Here is an 18,783-nt window from a genome sequence, read left to right on the forward strand (position 1 = left end):
AATTGGGGATTTTTTTGTTCCTTTTTACAGACCTTCATGACAAAGCATAAAAACACAGTTATATTTATATATCTATTTATATATTTCTTCATTTCGACGGTTTGTTTGTAAATGTTGCTCCATCCTCCTGTCTGAGCTGATTGTGTGTCACAGAAATTGTGGGTGTATGTGTGAGGTTCTTCCCAACTCAGGCCTGCAAAGTCACCACCTGTGAGGTGCAGCCAACTCTGGGGGAATCCATGCTGGAAAGTGGGGATGAGGTGCACAGAGAACCCCTCATGGGGTGCAGATCTTTACTTGGTCCTTTCTTCATTTGCCAGATGGGCCGGGTGCTGCCATCTTTGCTCTAGCCAGACTGTTCCCTCTGTCCAGGGAAAGAGGGTGAGCATCACAGGTTACATAAAGAGTCCACCACAGAAGAGTATATCTTTGGGGAACAGTGTTTCACAAGCGGCATTCTCCCGTGCTTCCCTGGCCCTTACCGCTCCCAGAAAGGGGTCCTGTAAGGCAATGGTTGCCAGCTGCATTGCTTCCCAGTGCCCCCGGAGTCCTGGAAGCTGAGGGGACTTGGCATGGCTGAGCTTTACCCAGGGGTGTTGGAGGGCTCCTGCAGGGGAAGCCGCTTGGCCGCAGGCTGTTTCCGCGGGGGCGGAGGGCAGGGGGAATGAGGGGGTCTCAGTCTCGTGTGGTGAGCGCTCGGTCTGGCGCCTTCGTGGCGAAGAGGAAGGAACTGGACTGTGGGGAGGAACGGAGAAGGTCTCTTCACCCTTCCCAGGGATGGAGGGAGGTGATCAGACAGGTACAATGTGGAGGCCTAAGCTGTCGCCCTGCAGTTTCATGTGGTTTCCATGGTAACTAGTGGCGGTCATAGGCAGCGGCAGCAGTGGGAGGTGCGGAGCCCCGGGATGTGGCACTATAATAATAAGGGGAACCTGAAAGTTAACACAGGAGAAGAATGGACTGGTTGAAAGGACAAACAGTAAACAAAAAAAAACCAAAACGAAACAAAAAACAGAAACAATCAAACTAAGAAAAGAAATTAAGGACAACTGAAAACAAAAAGAAAGGTAGAAAGAAAGAAAAGAAAAAAACCAGAAGAACTTGGAGACTGAGCTCCTAATGGGATTAGCGAAAAAGGCAGTAAGTGGAAGCCAACTGAGGGCCATACTTCAGTCGATAGATGCTATGGTGGCCTCTGGATAGGACACCCCTCTACAGGAAGGAGATCTTTTTGCATCCTCTGACAATCAATGAATAAGCCCACGAGCATTTGTGCAGGTTTTGGCTGGGGTAGAGTTAGTTTTCTCCACAGTGGCTGGTAAAGGGCTGTGTTTTGGATTTGTGCTGAGCACGGGGTTGACAGTACAGAGATGTTTTTGCTGTTGCTGAGCAGGGCTCACATAGACCCAAGGCTTTTTTGCTTCTCCTGCTGCCACACCAGTGAGGAGTCTGGGGATGCATGAGAAGAAAAGAGAGACAGCTGGGACAGATGACCTGAACTGGCCAAAGGGATATTCCAGACCAGAAAATATCCTGGTCACTATCTGAAAACAGGGAAGGAAGGAGGAAGGAGAGATGTTTGGAGTGACACTGTCTGTCTTCCCAAGTAACCATTGTGCATAATGGGGCTCTGCTCTCCTGGAGATGCCTGCCCATGGGAAGGAGTGAATTCATTCCTTGTTTCGCTTTGCTTGTGTGTGTGGCTTTTGTTTTTAAACTGTCTCAGCCTAGGAATATTCTAGTTTTTATCCTTCCAATTCTCTCCCTGATCCTCCTGGTGGGAGAGTGAATGGGTGGCTGCATGGGGCTTGGCTAGTGCCTGGGGCTAAACCACAACAAACACTGCAGCACGATATGGCACACCTCATCCATAGCCACAAAGAAAGTGTCAGGGCCAGATGTTCTGAGTGCACCTGACAAAGTGACTTTAAAACCAGTAGGGGAGAAAATAAACAAAATTACAGTGTTTTATTAATTGGGATTGGGGTCACAATTGGCATGGAAGCTCTTTAGATGGTTATCGAATGTGTGTTACATAGTGATTGATTATTAAGATCACATTTACTGCAGTTTAACGGCACTGGAATAAAAATGTGCATCTATTATCCAGTTGTTAAACCTCAGTAAATACATAGGTAATAATCACAACTGATTTATTTTACATATACTAAATATCTTCCTATTCCCCTGCAAAGAAATGTTGTATTAGAAGCTAATGTCTTATAGGAATTTTTTTCCCTTCTGAAAAAACCCTTGACTATTTCTGAGCATATCAGTGACTGGAGATGGATATATATCCCTGCATGGGAACTCTACTGACTATTATAAATCTTGTGATGCAGCCTGTCTCCTGCTCTAGACATTAGTCCAACTTTGTCCAGTAGGAAGAAATTCTATGGGATTTAAAGATTTCCTAGGAATTGACTCTGGATTTAGCCTGGGAGAGGAGTGAAACCTTATCTGAATTTTTAACCAGGCCTTGAAAGTATGCTGGTTGTGGCTTAAGAGTAGCAGAACCTAAATTTACCTTTTGATATAATTTGTTGATGTAAGTCTGGATGCAGCCCATGGAGAAGCCAGAGCCAGAACTCGAGTTCTGAACTGTCTCATGAAAGAGGAATCCACTTCAGAATTGGTACAAAATATGCATGAGGTATATACCCATGTCAAACTGGACTGGAGAGTGAGGAAAAAGGCCTCTCACCTGCCCAAATACTTGAAACCCTTCTTCAGAAACAAACAAACAAACAAAGAACCCAAAGAGAACAAAGAAAAGAAAACAAAGAGACAAACAGAAGGAGCGCGAGGCTGGGGGCGTGCTGTGGGAAAGAGGTACTCACTTAGTAATGCAGGGTTGCTGAACCGCCAGGCCTCGTTGTAGGTCGTGTACTGAGGGTGGCTGTAGGGATTCCCTGAGAACTCGCTCCCTGGAAGAAACCAAGGAAGGTGTGAAATGCAGTAAGCAATAAAGATTAATGTCTGCTGTTCCATCAGACCAGTGTTCATGCTGAATCCATTTGCCAGCAGGAAAACTGGAGCATGTAGCTTCCTTGTCTAACTGGAACTCTTCCATTCAAGGCAGTGCTGTGCCTGTTCAGTGGGAAGTTGCTTACCCATACCATTAAGCATCACAAAATTGACATCTTCACAATCAAGAAATCAGTTCAAATTCAATAATACAAATAAATTATTTAAGTGGGGTGGCTTTTTTCCTTTTTTTTTCATTGCCTTCTGTCTTCCAATTCTCAAGCTGCAGTAGGACTGCATATGCAAGTTTTTATGCACTTAATTATCAGCTTTCTTATCAATAACATTGAAGGTTCTCCAGTAGCATCGAGACAGCAGGCATGGAAGGTTAATGGGACAAGCTCACAAGAAACTCTTTGGAGCTAACAGTGCTGTTGATAGCAATATGTATTGCTAATTTTTTTTTATTAGGGTACTGAGGGTGATGGCATAATTGTGAAGAAGAGTATCATTCATTTTTGGAGATGTTCTGAGTTGACTGTGCTTAGATACAAAACAAAATGGAAAACACATGAATCACTTTCTTTCTTACTCTGGATGATGGTATTAGTCAGAAAAGTGATTCATACATGATTAACCTCTCTTTTATGCTTAGTTAGTGAATTATAGAGAAAGCTTCCTGCATTCTAGCTCTGGAAAATGTTTTTCTAATGATTCGCACTTTAGGTACTGTGCTGAATCTGAAAGACAAGTTGTGCTACAGCTCCCCTTTTCACATTAGGAAAATGGGCCCAAACCAAAATACTTCCAAATTTTGTGACCTAGTAACGCTCTGAACCCAGATCTGAATGGTGCAGAGTCTTCTAAAACATTCAGTTTTATTTTGCAGAAGGAGTTGAGTCTCCCTGTTTCTTAGAAGGCTGTGCAGGGTATTTGGTAACTGAAGGGGTCTGGTGCTGCATTCAAAATATAAACAAATCTCCAAACTTAAACATGTATGCTTCTATTATGGAAAATCATGACATGATCTGATCATAAGCTCAATTTAATGTAGTATCAACAAACTGTGGACAATTAAGGCCATGTGAAAGGCCTTATGTGCTTAGAATACTGTAGGTATTAGCTTCTGGTCCACCTGAAGGCAGAGGTGGAATTGTTCAAACAGAAGTGTTTGAGAAGGAACCTGGCAGTTCCTGCTAGATAGCATGGAAGAGGAAAAGAAGGTAATGCAAGATGGGATGGATGCCTGTGATACAATTACCAAAGAATGTCAATTAATTATGGCATAATCTCTGCAAATCTCCTCTCACTGGAGTATTAAAGCCAAAACCATAGATTCTCAGATGGTGGAAATGAAGTCTGTTCAAGTTAGGGGATTTGCACTGCTTTAAACTTGAAGAGAATCTTTCCAGCAAGGTTTTTAGAGGTACTCAGGGTGATAACCAAAGTACTCAGTGCAAAATTGAGTATGAATCAAACGAAATAATAATCCAAAGATATTTTAGTCACAGGAGCATTTAGTTTCAGTATAAAACCTCATTTTGTGTGAGTGATCTTGCTAACTACTGTTTTAGTGATGATAACTCAGCATAATTCCATAGCTAGAAACATCCTGCATGGAAAATTGGCAACTAGCTAGGAAGGAATAGGTGAAACCTGTGAAGATGACCGTGCAATGCACAGTCCAGATTTTTCTCTACTGAATTAACTTATCTCTGGAGTATACTGGAATTGGTTTGCTTACCAAAGAAGGAGAAAAAAACTATCCTTATGAGAATTTCTGCTTTTGAAGTGTTTCATATGACATAACTGTATGGAGAGACATTGTTCTGATATTTCAAGACTTTTCTCTCACTCCCTGCTGAGTTGACACACTAAACTGTTTATAGTGTTGCTAAAGCATGGGTTAAGCACAGGAGAAAGAGCCACAGCTATGGAGCGTGGGGAGGAGGGAGGGCAGCCACTGGAAACAGTGTTTATTGACGAGGAGTGAAAGCATGCATGCAGCAGGATAATGAGCTTTTGAGCTCAACTGTGACCAAGAGGAACTGAGCTATCGCCTTCCCCGATCACTAATGAAACAAGTGTAATTTCCTCATCAACATTGGATTCTGTTTAACGACTCCCTGCCGCTGCCGTCCCCAGCCCTCTGCAGGCTCTGCACTGCTCTGTGTAAACTTCAGTTCCTGCAGTGGATGCTGACTGCACTAAAACAGTTTGCAGAAATTTGATGTCCTTTCTGGGAAAGAGGAAGAATTGAGACAGGAATCAAAGGTATTCTGTTACCTTTGTGGGAAACTTGTCTCAGATGTGTAGGTTAAGTGTAGCCCAATACCTGATTCATCTGTCTGAGAGTGACTAACCCCTGCTTTTCCAAGTGTGTGCTCAGGACCACTGGCCTTCGTCCATGTTTACAGCCTGGGACCTGAAGTTACAGGAAGGGCAAATGCCGGGATATGTATCTTTTCATCTGCATAATCCTCAGAGACATTTGCATTTGTTGGCCATGCTGCATGAATGCAGTGCAACAGGAGACAAGGTTTTCTCTAGACTATGTGAGTAGAAGTCTAGTGAAAGGTTGTCATGGGTAGAAAATAGCAGCTTTGATTAGCACTGGTTAAGCAATCTTCTCAGAAACAGTTTTCCATTGGAAAATGCTGTCTCATTGAAATGGAAATGTCTTGCTAAAGCTTGTCAGCTTCAATAGAGTTTTGGAAAGAAAAGTTCTGAAGTTATTGCAAATTGAAACAAAGTGTTATGTTTCAACTTTCTTGTTTTGTTTCATTTTGCCTTTCTTATTTAATTTCATTTCCTTTCAGTTATTTCATTATTTTAATATGCCTTGACATCTAGAACATGTTGATGTTATTGAAATGTTTCATCCTGATGTTTGCAAACTGAACTGTTGCAGGGTTCTGACTCCTCATACCAATGCAAGATGAAAGCAAATATCAAGGAATCCGAATTTTGAATGGGTTAGAAATCTGATTTCTGAACAGTTGTGTGTTGAGCTCTGCACCTTTGTTAAAAGAGGACAGAGCCTCTTTCCTATGTTTTCTCACATCTGAACAATAGGTTTGTTTGCATGTTAGTGGCTTTCTTAAAGATACTTCCTGAGTAGTCATCTTGCTGGCTTTTTCTTTCCAGTGTAGTTAAAGCACTGGCTTCTGAACTTTCTTGGCCTGAGGGCACATAACAAACCATTGGCATCATTGTATTGGATTGTTCAAACTGGGCTCCTGACAGAGGTTGCAAGTCAGCACAGAGGATTGATCTCAGGAAGCCTGTATTCTGTGCAATCTGTGCTCAGGGAATCTTTACTAACACTATTTCTTGGCATCTGTATTTAAATCTTAATGGTTTAGTCTTCTAATACAGAAATGATGAGGCATGAAGTGAGCCTAGCAGGTGGCAGGCTCAGAAAAAATAAGGGATATAGTTTTCACAAAATATGTAGTTTAGCTATAGAACTTTTTGCAAAACGTTTCTGTGCATGTTAAAGGCTTATATGGGCTGAGGAGACATTTTTTACATTTGTAGATGGAAAACCTATCAAGGGTTTCATATTAAATAGAAAGAAGTCTGGCTTAAAATATTTCTTAGCTGCAACATGGAGGCTTGGAGATCTTTCAAGAAAGTACCAATACATACTTGCTCTACTCTTACACCCTTCCCCATATTTCCCCTGTTGGCCCCTGACACAAAGTAGTGGCTGCAGAGGTCTGCAGAGTGACCCATTAAAGAAAAATCTTCTGTTTCTTCCCAGGAAACCTCTTTATCTCCATCTTGTTGGCTTCAGTCGCACTAGAAAACAGGAAGAAAAGGGCTTCCTGGCTGGGTCTGACCAGTGGGGTATGACTGAAACAGCCAGAACCTGATGCTCTGTTGAAATATGCAGTAACTACTGCAGGATGCCCAAGCAGGCCACTGGAAAAACTCCCTCTGATTAAATGTTGACATCAGATTTAATGTGAAGATATCCATTTGACCAGAATAATTTTTTTTTAACTTTGAAGTATAACTTAACTTTTTTTTTGTGTATTATTCTATTCATTTTGTTTTGGGGAATATTTCTGGGTTGCCTTTTTTTTTGAGGACACTACTATCTTATATGCAGCCTCCACATCAAGGAGCTGAAATACCTTATTCTTGGATAAGTGATCCCTGATATTAGTGGTCTTAAAAATTATGTCCCAGTTTAGGAGTCAGTATCATCCTTGTAATGACGACACTAAACTTACATAGTAATCACTGAACAGTTTCTACTCAAAGAGCCAGCTATTTTGATATTATTAATAATTTCCATATGCTGTGACCTCCTATAAGTTTTGATCAGAAATGATCTAAATATTGTCAACTGAATTTACCTATTGTTACTGGGGGGAGTTGTGTGTGGGGTGTTAATTGATCATATGTTGTCTTAGTGCGTGGCTGATTCTGGATAATGAATCCTTCCTGAATAATTTAGTGTAGGACATCCCTAAAATTTGCCACCAGAATAGGTTGCCCAGAGTAGTTGTGGATACCCAGTCCCTGAAAGTGTTTAAGGTCAGGCTGGATGGGGCTTTGCACATCCCCTAAAGATGTCCACCGATGACAGGATGGTTGGAACTAGGTGACCTTTAAGGTCCCTTTCAACTCAGGCAGTTCTATGATTTGTCACTTTAAGATGTTAAGACTTTGACCTCAAAACATTTCCTAAGAGTTATATTTTCACTGTCCTCACTGATGTTAATGTTCATTTAGCTATCTATTCTGAGGTCTGGGTCAGAGTTAAGTTAGGCTTTCCACTCATAAGGCCTGGCAAATCATATGATAGGTTAAGAGCTTTCTGTCCTCAACTTGTTGCTGCTTTAGTTCTGGACTCATCCCTTCAGAAGCAGAGGCTGCAGAATGGCTGTGTACCTGCCCCTTAATCATCACAACTCACAGCCATGGGCCGTGAAAAGCAGAAATCAGTGGCAGATGAGTTCTGAGTTCGGAACTACCATGTCTGAGAAAAATCCTGCCTCTTCATTTATCTACTGGGGACAACTGTCATCAGAGGAGAGTGGGCAATAGAGCCTGAGGTAATAAACTCCTCAATTGTCCTAGAGTAAATGGTTCTCTCTTCTTCTGAAAGAGTGGGAGAATCCAAATGCTGAGATAAGGTATTTCTCCAAAGCATTGGGTATCAAAGAAAGTTTGTCTTTGGATGTAGGATTAGGTTGGTAATTTCCTGGACTGGAGGCACTATTTTACAAACAGGAGGTGGTTAAGTAGTTGGTTGCTAAGAGTGAATAGTTAGTTTCTCATGAAATGCTGTTAATAATTTCTGAGTTCTTAGTAAGTTTAGGCTATATAGACAGTAGGTCTTCAAATACTGCAGGTATTAAATTGCCATTGATAATTTTCATCTTGATGGCCATGGATTTAGACAAAAGGTGAGTTGTCACCCTTAGTTAGTGGATAGGTGAGTATCTTGAGCCATGAGCAGTACATAATAATCTGCATGGGTCATTGGAAAATAATTACATTAGTTAATGAATACTAGGGTTAATTAATTACCAATTAATTGCCACAGGTTATAGCTAGCTAGCTGCCCATAGCAGCAGTGAATCAGTTACTAGGGGGAAAAAGATACATTACGAAAAGGGTTGTTAGCTACATTGGTTATAGGCTCTTGATGGTTTCTTTTTGAAAAGAATAGCTCTTCGTGACAGCAAAGCAACAGCCAAGCCAGCTGTGAAAGCTCTCACAATGCTGGTAAGCATTCAGACATGTGTGCACCATTACTGAGGGCTGGCAGCTGACTTACCAGGAACCATTCCTGCAAGAGTTGATGTTGGGTAGCTGCCTTGTCCAGTTGGGGGAACATGGGGTGGGTAGCCAGGCAAGGTGGTGCTTGCCATATCACGACCTGGAAAGGGAGAGAATCAGGACAGGTGATCAATACAGATAAGATCTTTCAATATTGATTTGGTATCATCTCTTGTCCCACTGTCACATGACTTGATAGGCAACTGCTGCACAGCCTTCTCTTACATGAGTTCTGTCTGCTCACTGAAAATTTTGGGTGAAGATTGGGGTACTTTTGATCTCACACTGTAAGGATGGATGTAAAAACTTAGCTTTGATGAGGCTCAAAAGAATTTGGTTTGATTTTGGATCTATTTTAACTAAATCAAAATGGCCTTGATCTGCACAGAGAGTGGCAGCATATTCATTGCCAGAGTAGCTGAGCTCCTGTCTATATGCAGTGGATGCAGTTCCAAAACTGTGGTGATGTTGCTTTAGGGCATGATCAATGTGCAAGGCACTGGGAAGTGATCCAAGAGTTTTCTGTGCCTCTCTTCCCACCTTTGTCATTCACCTGCATATGGTTTTAGGCAAGTCACTTTACCTCTCTGTGCTTCTTTTTGTGCTGCAAACTCTTTGGTGCAAGAGCACACTTTTAGTACATTTGCACAGTGCTTAACATGAGACCAATAATGGTTGGACTCCTTCCAGGTGTTGGTGTACTATATGTAATAATAGGATCGTGCAAATTAGTTTGAGTCTCACCTCATTTTTATCGCAGGTACAAGTGTTTTTGTTTATAATACTTTAAGTTGTGATAACTTTTCATCACCAAAGAAGCAGAGAGGGGTGTGGATTTGGTGTATGATTGTAGATTATTTTTCCTCTCTTAGAAAGTGCAGCTGGGGGTTTCTTGGTTGATGCCAGAGGCATTTCCTCATTTGGACTGGTTAGCCTGAAAATGGGCCAGCCAGAAGGGCATTTGCTGTTAGTGTTTATTGCATTTAAATGAACTAAAATAATCTCAGAAGCTGCTGGGAGTTTCAAGCCAAAGCAAAACAAAACAAACAAAGAAAAATAAAACAAAACAAAAAGCTAAATAAATTAAGATAATCTTTCCCCCACAGCTGCTGAGAGATTTACAGCTCAACCTCCAACACTGCCTACTGAGATGTCAGCCTGTTCCAGGCATCAAAAGCCTTTCACATTCCCTAGGTGAACTATAGCTCACCAAGAAGTTTGTGCTATTTGTTATTCTTTTGTTAAATTTTGTCTCTCCTGGCAAGAGTCTGATTCACCTTTAGGAGTGACAGGCTAAGTAAAGCCCATTAACACCACTGCAGTCACAGGAACCATGCTGGGATATGCCAATGAAAGAAGAAGTGTTTGGTTAGCTCTACTACCGGCAGAATGATAACTGATAAAAGCAGGCCCTGGAACAAGCATGAACCTTGGCTGGGGAATCAGAAATAATTAACAGTTACAAGGCAAAGCAAAAACTAATAAGCATGGAACATTAACCTGAAGGGAGGAAGTTTCTCTGGGATGAGGTAGGCTAAACCAGTGCCATTGCTTTCACAGTTTTGAGTAAGGATTACTGAGGTGATTTACTCAAGAAAACAGAAATGCAAGTTCATTCTTTCTTCCAGAAGAGGTTCCCTATCAATGGCTGAAGGACATAGTTTATGTCCTCTTAGACAACCGCTAAGCCATTTTCCAGCCACTCCCCAATACTGATAAAAATAAATACATAATGTATCAGGGATTAATATTCTGCACTCTTTTACTCTTTTATCGCCATCATTCCTTTAGTGACTTGTTGCTGTATGTTAAACTGTATGAATAACACCTAGTAGATGTAGTCATATTTTTCTCACTTTGGTTTAAGGCAAGAAACTTTTATGCTTAAAAATCTTGTGCTTTTAGTTTCATTTATTGACTAACTTGAGAAATAACAAGTGATGAGTGAGAAAACAGTGTCACTGAAAAGTTATAGATAACATTATCTAGCTGCAGGCAAAATTAATTCATTTTGACACTTTCATTCAGGTGGGATCACATATACACTTACTCTGCTACTTGATGTGTGCACATATGCCCTGTGTTTTTATTCAGACATGAGCACACAGAGGTTGATGTTCAAAACTGAGCATGGAAAATTTGTTGGGAAGTGATCGTTTGTCAGAATCCCAGTCTTGAAAAAGAAGATAACAAACAAGTACTTTATCAGTAACATCAGTAAGACTCCCACAGAGAAACTCTTCAAATGCTGTTACATACAAACAGGCCCCTTCCATAACCTTCTCTCATTACAAACAGGTAGAGGATTATTAAATTCTTGTACTGCAGGGCTATGGCAAAGCTAGCTCATAACATGCTTCCAACTGCAGCCATTCTTCTTCCTGCAAGAACTTTCTGAGTGAGGAACAGCACTTGAATCACTGTGACATTGCGCTTTTGAACATTTTTGTTCCAAGTCTAATTCCCTCTAAGAGTCTTAAGGCATGTGCCTCTCAAGAAACACAGAGCTTTCTAGGCTAGAAGATGGTCATATATAACAGTATCCCCAGATAGATCTCTGCTTTGGAGCCATTTCTTGCCTTAGGAAGTGCCCAGAACTCAGAGGCTCTTACTGGCTGCAGTAAGGTAGGACCAAGATGGTCTTATGAACACAAGCCTTCTTACTTGCTGTTTTCCTACATGGAGGTTTAGAAATGGAAATCTCACATGACAAGACAAAGGAAGGATATTAAGTCAAAAGAGAAAAATAGTATAGGAATACGAAGAAGGCAGAAGTAAGAAACACGTTTCTTGAGTGTTAGGAAGAAGATATGTTTCTTGAGTATTAGTGTGGTCTGCACTAAGTCTTATCTTTCCTGAAAAAGCCCAGATTACATTGTTTGAAAAATAGTCAGTGGTCACCCAAGACAATACCCACTATTTCACCCAAGTCACCCCTGAGATTCTGCAGCAATGTTGCTTCTGTCACCTTGCTCAGGAGTTTCCCTTAGTACCTACCTGAAACTTGACCTTCCTCCTCATCTTTCCCTCCTGCCTGCTGCTCATAAACACTGCCATCTTTTGCAACCTATTTCTTCACTTCTGCTCTTCTCTTAAGGGCTACCTGCTCTTCCCTTAAAGGCTACCTCAGCTCTGTATTCCTTTGGCTGGAAAACGCAGTCTTTCACACATCCTTCCTGCTCTTGACATTCAGACATGATGCTGGGTTTCTTAACTGCTTGATCTGCTGTATGAAGGTGGCAGCTCACATTGACACTCCCAAATCAGGTGACTCAAACACTGCTCACAGCATAGCTATGGCAGTGCTCACCAGCTGCTCGTGTCTATTTGACTTAGTATCTGCAACCCATGCTGAACAACCCAGGCAGGCCTAGAGCTGGCTGGAATCTTCACGCTGCTGTCATCTGCCTCAGTCTAGCACACAGTATTGTGCCTGCAGTACATGCCTACTCATGGCTATTGAGTCAACACAGGATTTTGCTGTATGAATGTTTCTATGCTAAGTCCCAAACCCAATCCAATTGGGACACCCAGTCACTTCTAGGTAGTTACAGCTTCTTTTCCCATTTTATTTTAAAAAGAAGGACAGCCATGAAAACTTTTTGATTTTTCATGGAGCTGAGAACATACACTGCAGATGCAGACCTGGAACATGGTTGCTCTGGTTCCCACTTGCACTCAAAGAGCTTGCAGCATTTACTTGTCTCCCCATCAGACGAAACTGAACCCCTTGCCTACAGCATCCCCGCTCAGTTTGTGGCCAAGGCCGGTTACCTGCTATCAGAGGCTGGCTGCTGGACTGCCCAAAGTGGGCACCATGATGAAGGAAGGCACTGTAGCAAGGCGTGGACGCATCGTCTGAAAGGGCCATGTGGAAGGGCTGAAGATCAGCCTGCCCAGAGCCGACCGGCGTGGTGGGGGTGAAAGGGGTGAGAGAGGCTCCATGAGGCTCTTGCTTTATACTGAGGGGAGAGGAGAGGTTTTCTGTGGTAGGGTAAGGGATGGACACAGACAGACAAAGGGAACAGGGGAAGGAAGAGGAGGGTGGGGAAGGGAGGAGAGGAAGAACAAAATGGGTAAATGAAAATGGAGTGGTTAAAATCTACAGGGAAATTAATTTTAAAACAAAAATAAAAATAAAAAGGCTAGGAGTAGAGCAGAGGAGCCAGTGCTGAGACAACAGCAGTAAATATGCCTGGGGGCTAGGCTCAGACTGCAGGAATGCCTCTGCAGAGCAGCAGGAGATGAGGGGAATGGAGTGCAGTGGCAGAGGGGAGGAATGGGAGGCAAGAAGAGAAGGAGGTGAGGGAGGGAACATGCAGGAGAGGGAGGACAGGAACAAGCATAGGATTGGGAAGAAGAATGCTCTGAAGCTTTTGTGCTCCCTTTCCTGCTGCTTTTTTTTTGCTGGCCAAAGGCATATGAAGATGCTACGCTTACACAGTTTGGGCCCAAGGAATTGCACCACTTTTTCTCTTCAAACCCAAGGTAACCTTCCTCAGGAGAGTAGCCTTGCTATAAGCATCTATTAAACGGATTGCTGGGTGTAATGGCCAAAGCTTCTCTACCCAAATTTCATAAAAGCTTGACAAAAATGGTATAGCTGGAGTTTGAGGTTAAAATACAAGTGGGACTGTGCAATTAATAGGTGGATGGACAGATGGATCAATCAATTGATCTTGTTCACAGTGGCACATTTTGGAGAGTTAACCATAAAAACAGTCAAGACTGACTCTGATTGTTCCCAGAGTGTAGTTTTGCCAGATAGGTACCTTGACAGAGAGACATAATGGAGGAGAGGAAATGTAGGGGACTTGTAAAAGATCTAATTTTCATTGTTGTTTGCATTGGGCCTCCATTTCTGATCGATTGAGCTTTGTCACTGTTCCTAACTTGGCTGCCAAGTAGCATGTTTGGGAATTGAAGAACTCTGTGACCTAAAGCATGGGTACTCCAGAACACCCACTGCTGTTGGGTCAGCAGTAATAGAGTCCTGTATTTGGACACCTGAAAGCAAAGCATGGATGATGTGAATCAGATCCAATCCAAATTATCTACCAAACCATCCATCCTCAGGTCATCAAATTCAAGCTAATAAATGAAAGCCATCTCTCTGCTGTGATGGCAACTATTGCCAATGGCCTATGAAATAAGTTAGTTCTGGTGGTTTTGATTTATACAGAGAAATAGAAATGTGACATGTAATTAGGACATAAATCTGACTTCATTAATGTAGAACTGGCTTAATTAACTTTAGGCACCTTGTTGTGAGGCTGTAGTGCTCACCTAGACAATAAAGGGCTGGGCAATTTCTCTCTGTGAATGCTGTTTACCCTGAGATATTTGTTTCCTAAAGATTTGCTTCCTGGCAAAAATGATAGTTTGCCATCTGTGTTTTACTCCAAGTACTTCTAACATGGGTGGCCAGCAAAGGTCTCTCCATCACCAAGATTTCTTTGCAGCAAAGACATACGCTCATGTTTCAATTAGTTGGGAAGGATCAGTCCTGGCCAAAAGGGATACACTTCATCCTCACTTGGTTTACTAAGTGAAGTCACTGGTACGCTAAGTGAGCATCATAATTTCTTTTCCCTTTTTGGTACAAAGCTCTGTTTGCCAAGGACCTTTTGTGGAGGGTATGGGGAATGGAACTTGGAGTATCTGGATTTTGTTTCAGTTAATCAAAGTCCCCAGAATAGGCAGCCCATCAGCACCCAGCTTCTGCCTTACAACCATACATTGTCCTACTTGTCCCACTAGTGAGCCTTCATGTGCCAGAGCCAGTCTCTGTAGATCAAGAACCCCCCTCAGCTATTTTTCTCCAGCATCCTCTGTCCTCTGCAAGGCAAAGAATGCACAGATTTACTTTCAGACCAAAGAGGCAGAGTCACCACCAGCATTCTGGGAATGCTTGAAGCCTTTATCCAAATAATGTTGATACAAGATAATTTGGATGACTAGACCTATCTGCAGGCAGAGGCCCAGAAGTTCCCTGGGCTTTCACAGGCTGCGAGTAAAGGGATATTTTTCAAGGAAGTCATTTGACAGTGATACGTAAATAAACTGGGGACACTTCAGTCCTGGGCATTTTCCACACTCTTATTTCAACTCTTTTTATTATACAAGAGACAGCAGGTGTGGGGAACTGCTGAGGAGGAAAGGGCAGAGAATAAGGTGGACATGGAAGCGTGGGTGGGCAGAAGCAAGAGGTGCTATGGGCAGGGGTTAATCCTGTTTGCACAGCCCCCAGGCACGTTGGGTTTCCTAGTCCCTCCCCTGCTTTATTTCTCTGTTAAAGCATGGAATTTTCAGCTATAATCCTTCCTAAACCGCAGCATTTTTCAGGCGCTCTGTGTAAGTGAAACCATAATCTCTGGTAAAACAGACCGCTTAAGCTGCTGTAGCATTAGGCCAATCTGATCCAGCCCCTGGATTTCCGCTCTGCCCAGCCACCACAGAGAGGATTTCAGCCTGAAAGACTGTGTAAAGCCCTTGCAATGGGAATAACAGTGCTAGGCCTTGCCTTGCAAAGCTGGGAAGGGTTAAGGGACCAGGAGCTATTTGTCCCAATGTTGTGAGGCTATTAAAACCCCTGTCAGAGTCACAGCGGAGATGAGCCCAGCCCTCTCTTGAACACATCAAGGCTTATGAAGAAAAATTCCTCGCACCTTCCAGAGCCATCGCCACTTAGTGTGTGGGGGGATAAAGAAGTCAACAGTAACATGGCAAAGAGACTTGAACACAATAATGCTAAACACTCTTCTCTCTAATAGTGGAAAGGAGGCAAGGATAAGGTCAGACAGCGAATGATTGCACAACCAAAACTCTGACTTATATGTGTCTATTTATCTGTCTATCTTTCCCTCTACACTCTGGAACTGCACAGACATAATTTATATCACATGTATCTTTACTGATGGATGGCATTTACCATTTTTTACTCCTTTGTTGTCCAACTCTCCACTGACTAAAAGCACCTGAATTCTGTCTCTGGTATAACTCCTGCCACTGCTATGCTGGAATAATTGCCCCAGTAGTGAATTATAGCTCCAAAGCATGTCACTGTATATGAAATCAATTGATTGATCTATCTATCCGCCTGTGAATGGCACAGTCTCATTTTTCATTTTAACCACCTCAAACTTCAGCTGCATCTTTTATGTTTTCAATTTTGATTTTCTCCATTCTCTAATTCTTTCATATTTGTGGTGGAGAACTTGCCTCTGCCTATCCTAAGTCCCACTACTGCCAGCAAGCTGTAGAGGAGTGCAATTTTGGCTTGTCTGTGTTTTGCTGGGAATGTTTCTTAGGAAGGCTCCTTCAGTGAATCCCAAGGTATATCTTTCTCCTAGGGCTGGAATACCAACCTGAAATCAAATGGGAGGAGAGTGGAGGGGAATGAGCAACCCCTTTCCAAATCAGCAGAAATATATTCCTGCCCCAATCTCCTTTATTCTTCTAAAAGGCAATATCCTTGTTTATAGGTGGCAAAAAAAATATCACCCACTGTCGTGGTGGGGGAAACTTGAAAGTCATCAGAGTGGGGATATAGCTGGAAACATAGCAGAGGACAACATTTTGTGAATCACCTACTCCTCTCTTTCTGACTGTATTTTCTGAGTTATGGTTGTTTTTATTCCATTCTAGCCCTCTCTTCTGTTATTTTGGCGGAGAGCAAGAACTGGTGATCTCTAGCCTAAATTCCTACTGTGAATGAAGGGATTTTGGCCAGACAGAGTGAGAGGAAGATTCACAGCTTTGGGTTCCTATGGAGACTCATCTCAGCTTTTATCGTGTTCTCTCCTGCTGAAGGCAAGGGAAGTGGGGTGGGGGTTGGTTGCAGGACTACATGAGCTGCTTGTTTTTCATTGATATTTTCCTGGAGGATAAGCTATCTGCATCCAGTGCTCCTTTTCTTTATAGTACACAAAGAATACCAAGATGGCACATCCATGCGTGAGGGATGGCTCTCACACACCCACTCAACCCTGCTTACTATCTTGACAATGTCTCCTGTTCTTTGTCTTTTCCTGAGGTCTCTACCAAATATTTGTATGACCCCAGTGCCCCACCCTTCACAACACATATCCTTACAGCATTGCTTAGGGATCACTCTTTTATCTGTGAGGAACTGAGCCCAGAGAAGAATACTCAAGTTTGTGTAGGGGCCCTGTGCCAAAGCTGAATCTTATCTCAGGTGTTTTGAATTCTATCCTTGTACCCACCTCTGAAATGTCTTTTTCTGTATTTGTGCTCTCTATTCCTTAGAAGAGTTTCATTGTGGTAAATAGAATGGGACTGGGTCCTCAGAACTCATAGACTGGTGAGTTTACACTATAGGCAGTGGAGTTACATCACTTTCTCCCTTGTGGTGATCTTGCCTCAAATTCCAAAAGCCATACAAAAGACCAGACAGGACTCACACAGCATACTGTTCCTTTTGCTTACTGTCATATCAGAATAACCACTTTTCCTATTCTTAGTTTCCTAGGTTTTCTGTTGCGAGAGCATTTTTCAAGCTGGACATAAAATAAATACCATCCTGTGTTTTTTCTCTTCTCTGATCATAACAGACCCTTGCTAGAAGAACTTGTAGGTGTCCTATGATTAACCTGCTTCTCGTTATACCTTTCTTGTCTTCCTACTGACTGGAGAGTGTGCCTTGTGTGTTCAGATTTTTTCTGTTTGTGCACACATTCACCCATGTTCTTAACAACCTTGGGCTGCTTTCCCCTAAGAGTCAACGCTGTTGTGACATCACATCCCACATCAAATTTTGTAATGTATTTTCTGTATTTTTTCATTTAACTGAATATTATAAATCTAGATTTTATGTCTAGTCTGATCTGATCAACTGCTGCTTTCCAAGTAAACTGACATGCTAACTGTGTATATTACTTTGAAGAGAAAATTGTATACCCTTCATATAGAGTAAAACATGGAGCTTCCAGTAGACCTGTGATCTGGACTTACTCTTTGAAGCTACTTGAATCCTAATCACTTGGGAACTCTACTGGAGCCTATTTCATGTGGCTCTCAGTACATTTGTTTAAAGATGGAACTGAAGAGGAAAGATATGCTTTGAAGTCCTGGGTGGAGGGGAGAAAGATATGCATGCAACTTGTGGACTTGACAAATGGAGAAGTTCAGTGGAGTTTATATTGTTGCCTTTCTTGAGTCCCAGTCCATTGGATCTGGCAATTTCTACCTGTCTTGAAATGTAGCATGTGCTTATTCCTTGCTGTTTCGTGACTTGAGTGTTGCCTCTTAAACAAAATGCTTTTGAAATATATACTGGGCAATGCAAAACCTGTTAGTTTTTCGTGCAGTCCTCATTATAGGTAACTCCAAGGTTCCATCATAATGGTATTTTACTGATCACAAGATAGGATAGATCTTCTTGGGTAGCCCACAGCAGTGGTAAACTTAAAAGAATGGAACAAAGATTACTCTAAGCTTTCAATTTCTCTGAAAGACTGCAGTGGACAATTTTGGTTGTACAAAAAGTGAGCCTGATTGAATCCAGTACAGTTGACTGACACCAAAAGTTATTAATGTCTTCTTAACTCAGGTATAAAGCACAGTCTTGCTACACTGGGCAAATGTATACATCGCAAGAATTTTTATCAAAGTCGTACTCATTGGATCCTTCATTTAACTTGAGAAGAAAAGACAAAACTTAAATTGCTGGGAAGACAATATAATACAATTATTTTCTCTAAAAAGTTCCCTTTTGTCCAGCAGCATAGAGTGTGGCAGCCTGCAATGCTGCCTCTTGCTGAAGAAAATTGGACTGGGAATGCCAAATCACTGCTATTGTCATTATATGACATTATTTTCACTCACTGCTATTGTCCACTTAAATGCTAATTTAAGGAGAGCAAAGATATTATTTCTTTTAGGCCCATCCATTTCTGTGTTCTTCAGTTGAATATGCCTTTAAAGCCCACCAGCTGCTTTTTTCAACATCATAAAGTTACTGTCAGTGAAAATTCCACTGAATGCATATAAATAGTT

At 42.0% G+C, this 18,783-nt stretch overlaps 1 protein-coding gene across 4 annotated transcripts in view; it reads right to left on the reverse strand.

The window, feature by feature from the left end:
- Positions 1–791: 791 nt before the first annotated feature.
- PAX2 (paired box 2) overlaps positions 792–18,783 on the reverse strand; it is an 82,787-nt gene continuing 64,795 nt past the window's right edge. For 2 of the 4 annotated variants that reach the window (XM_058028616.1, XM_058028614.1), the window contains exons 8-10: positions 8,765–8,866; positions 2,841–2,927; positions 856–932 (exon numbers count right to left, since the gene is read on the reverse strand). In XM_058028616.1, the coding sequence (XP_057884599.1) occupies positions 856–932; positions 2,841–2,927; positions 8,765–8,866 (266 nt within the window). Of the gene's footprint in view, positions 933–2,840; positions 2,928–8,764; positions 8,867–18,783 lie in introns of all 4 variants that reach the window. The other 2 variants (XM_058028613.1, XM_058028615.1) reach the window with 2 other exon arrangements.

The sequence above is a fragment of the Melospiza georgiana genome, chromosome 8 (genome assembly GCF_028018845.1).
Source record: "Melospiza georgiana isolate bMelGeo1 chromosome 8, bMelGeo1.pri, whole genome shotgun sequence".
Lineage (NCBI taxonomy): Eukaryota > Metazoa > Chordata > Aves > Passeriformes > Passerellidae > Melospiza > Melospiza georgiana.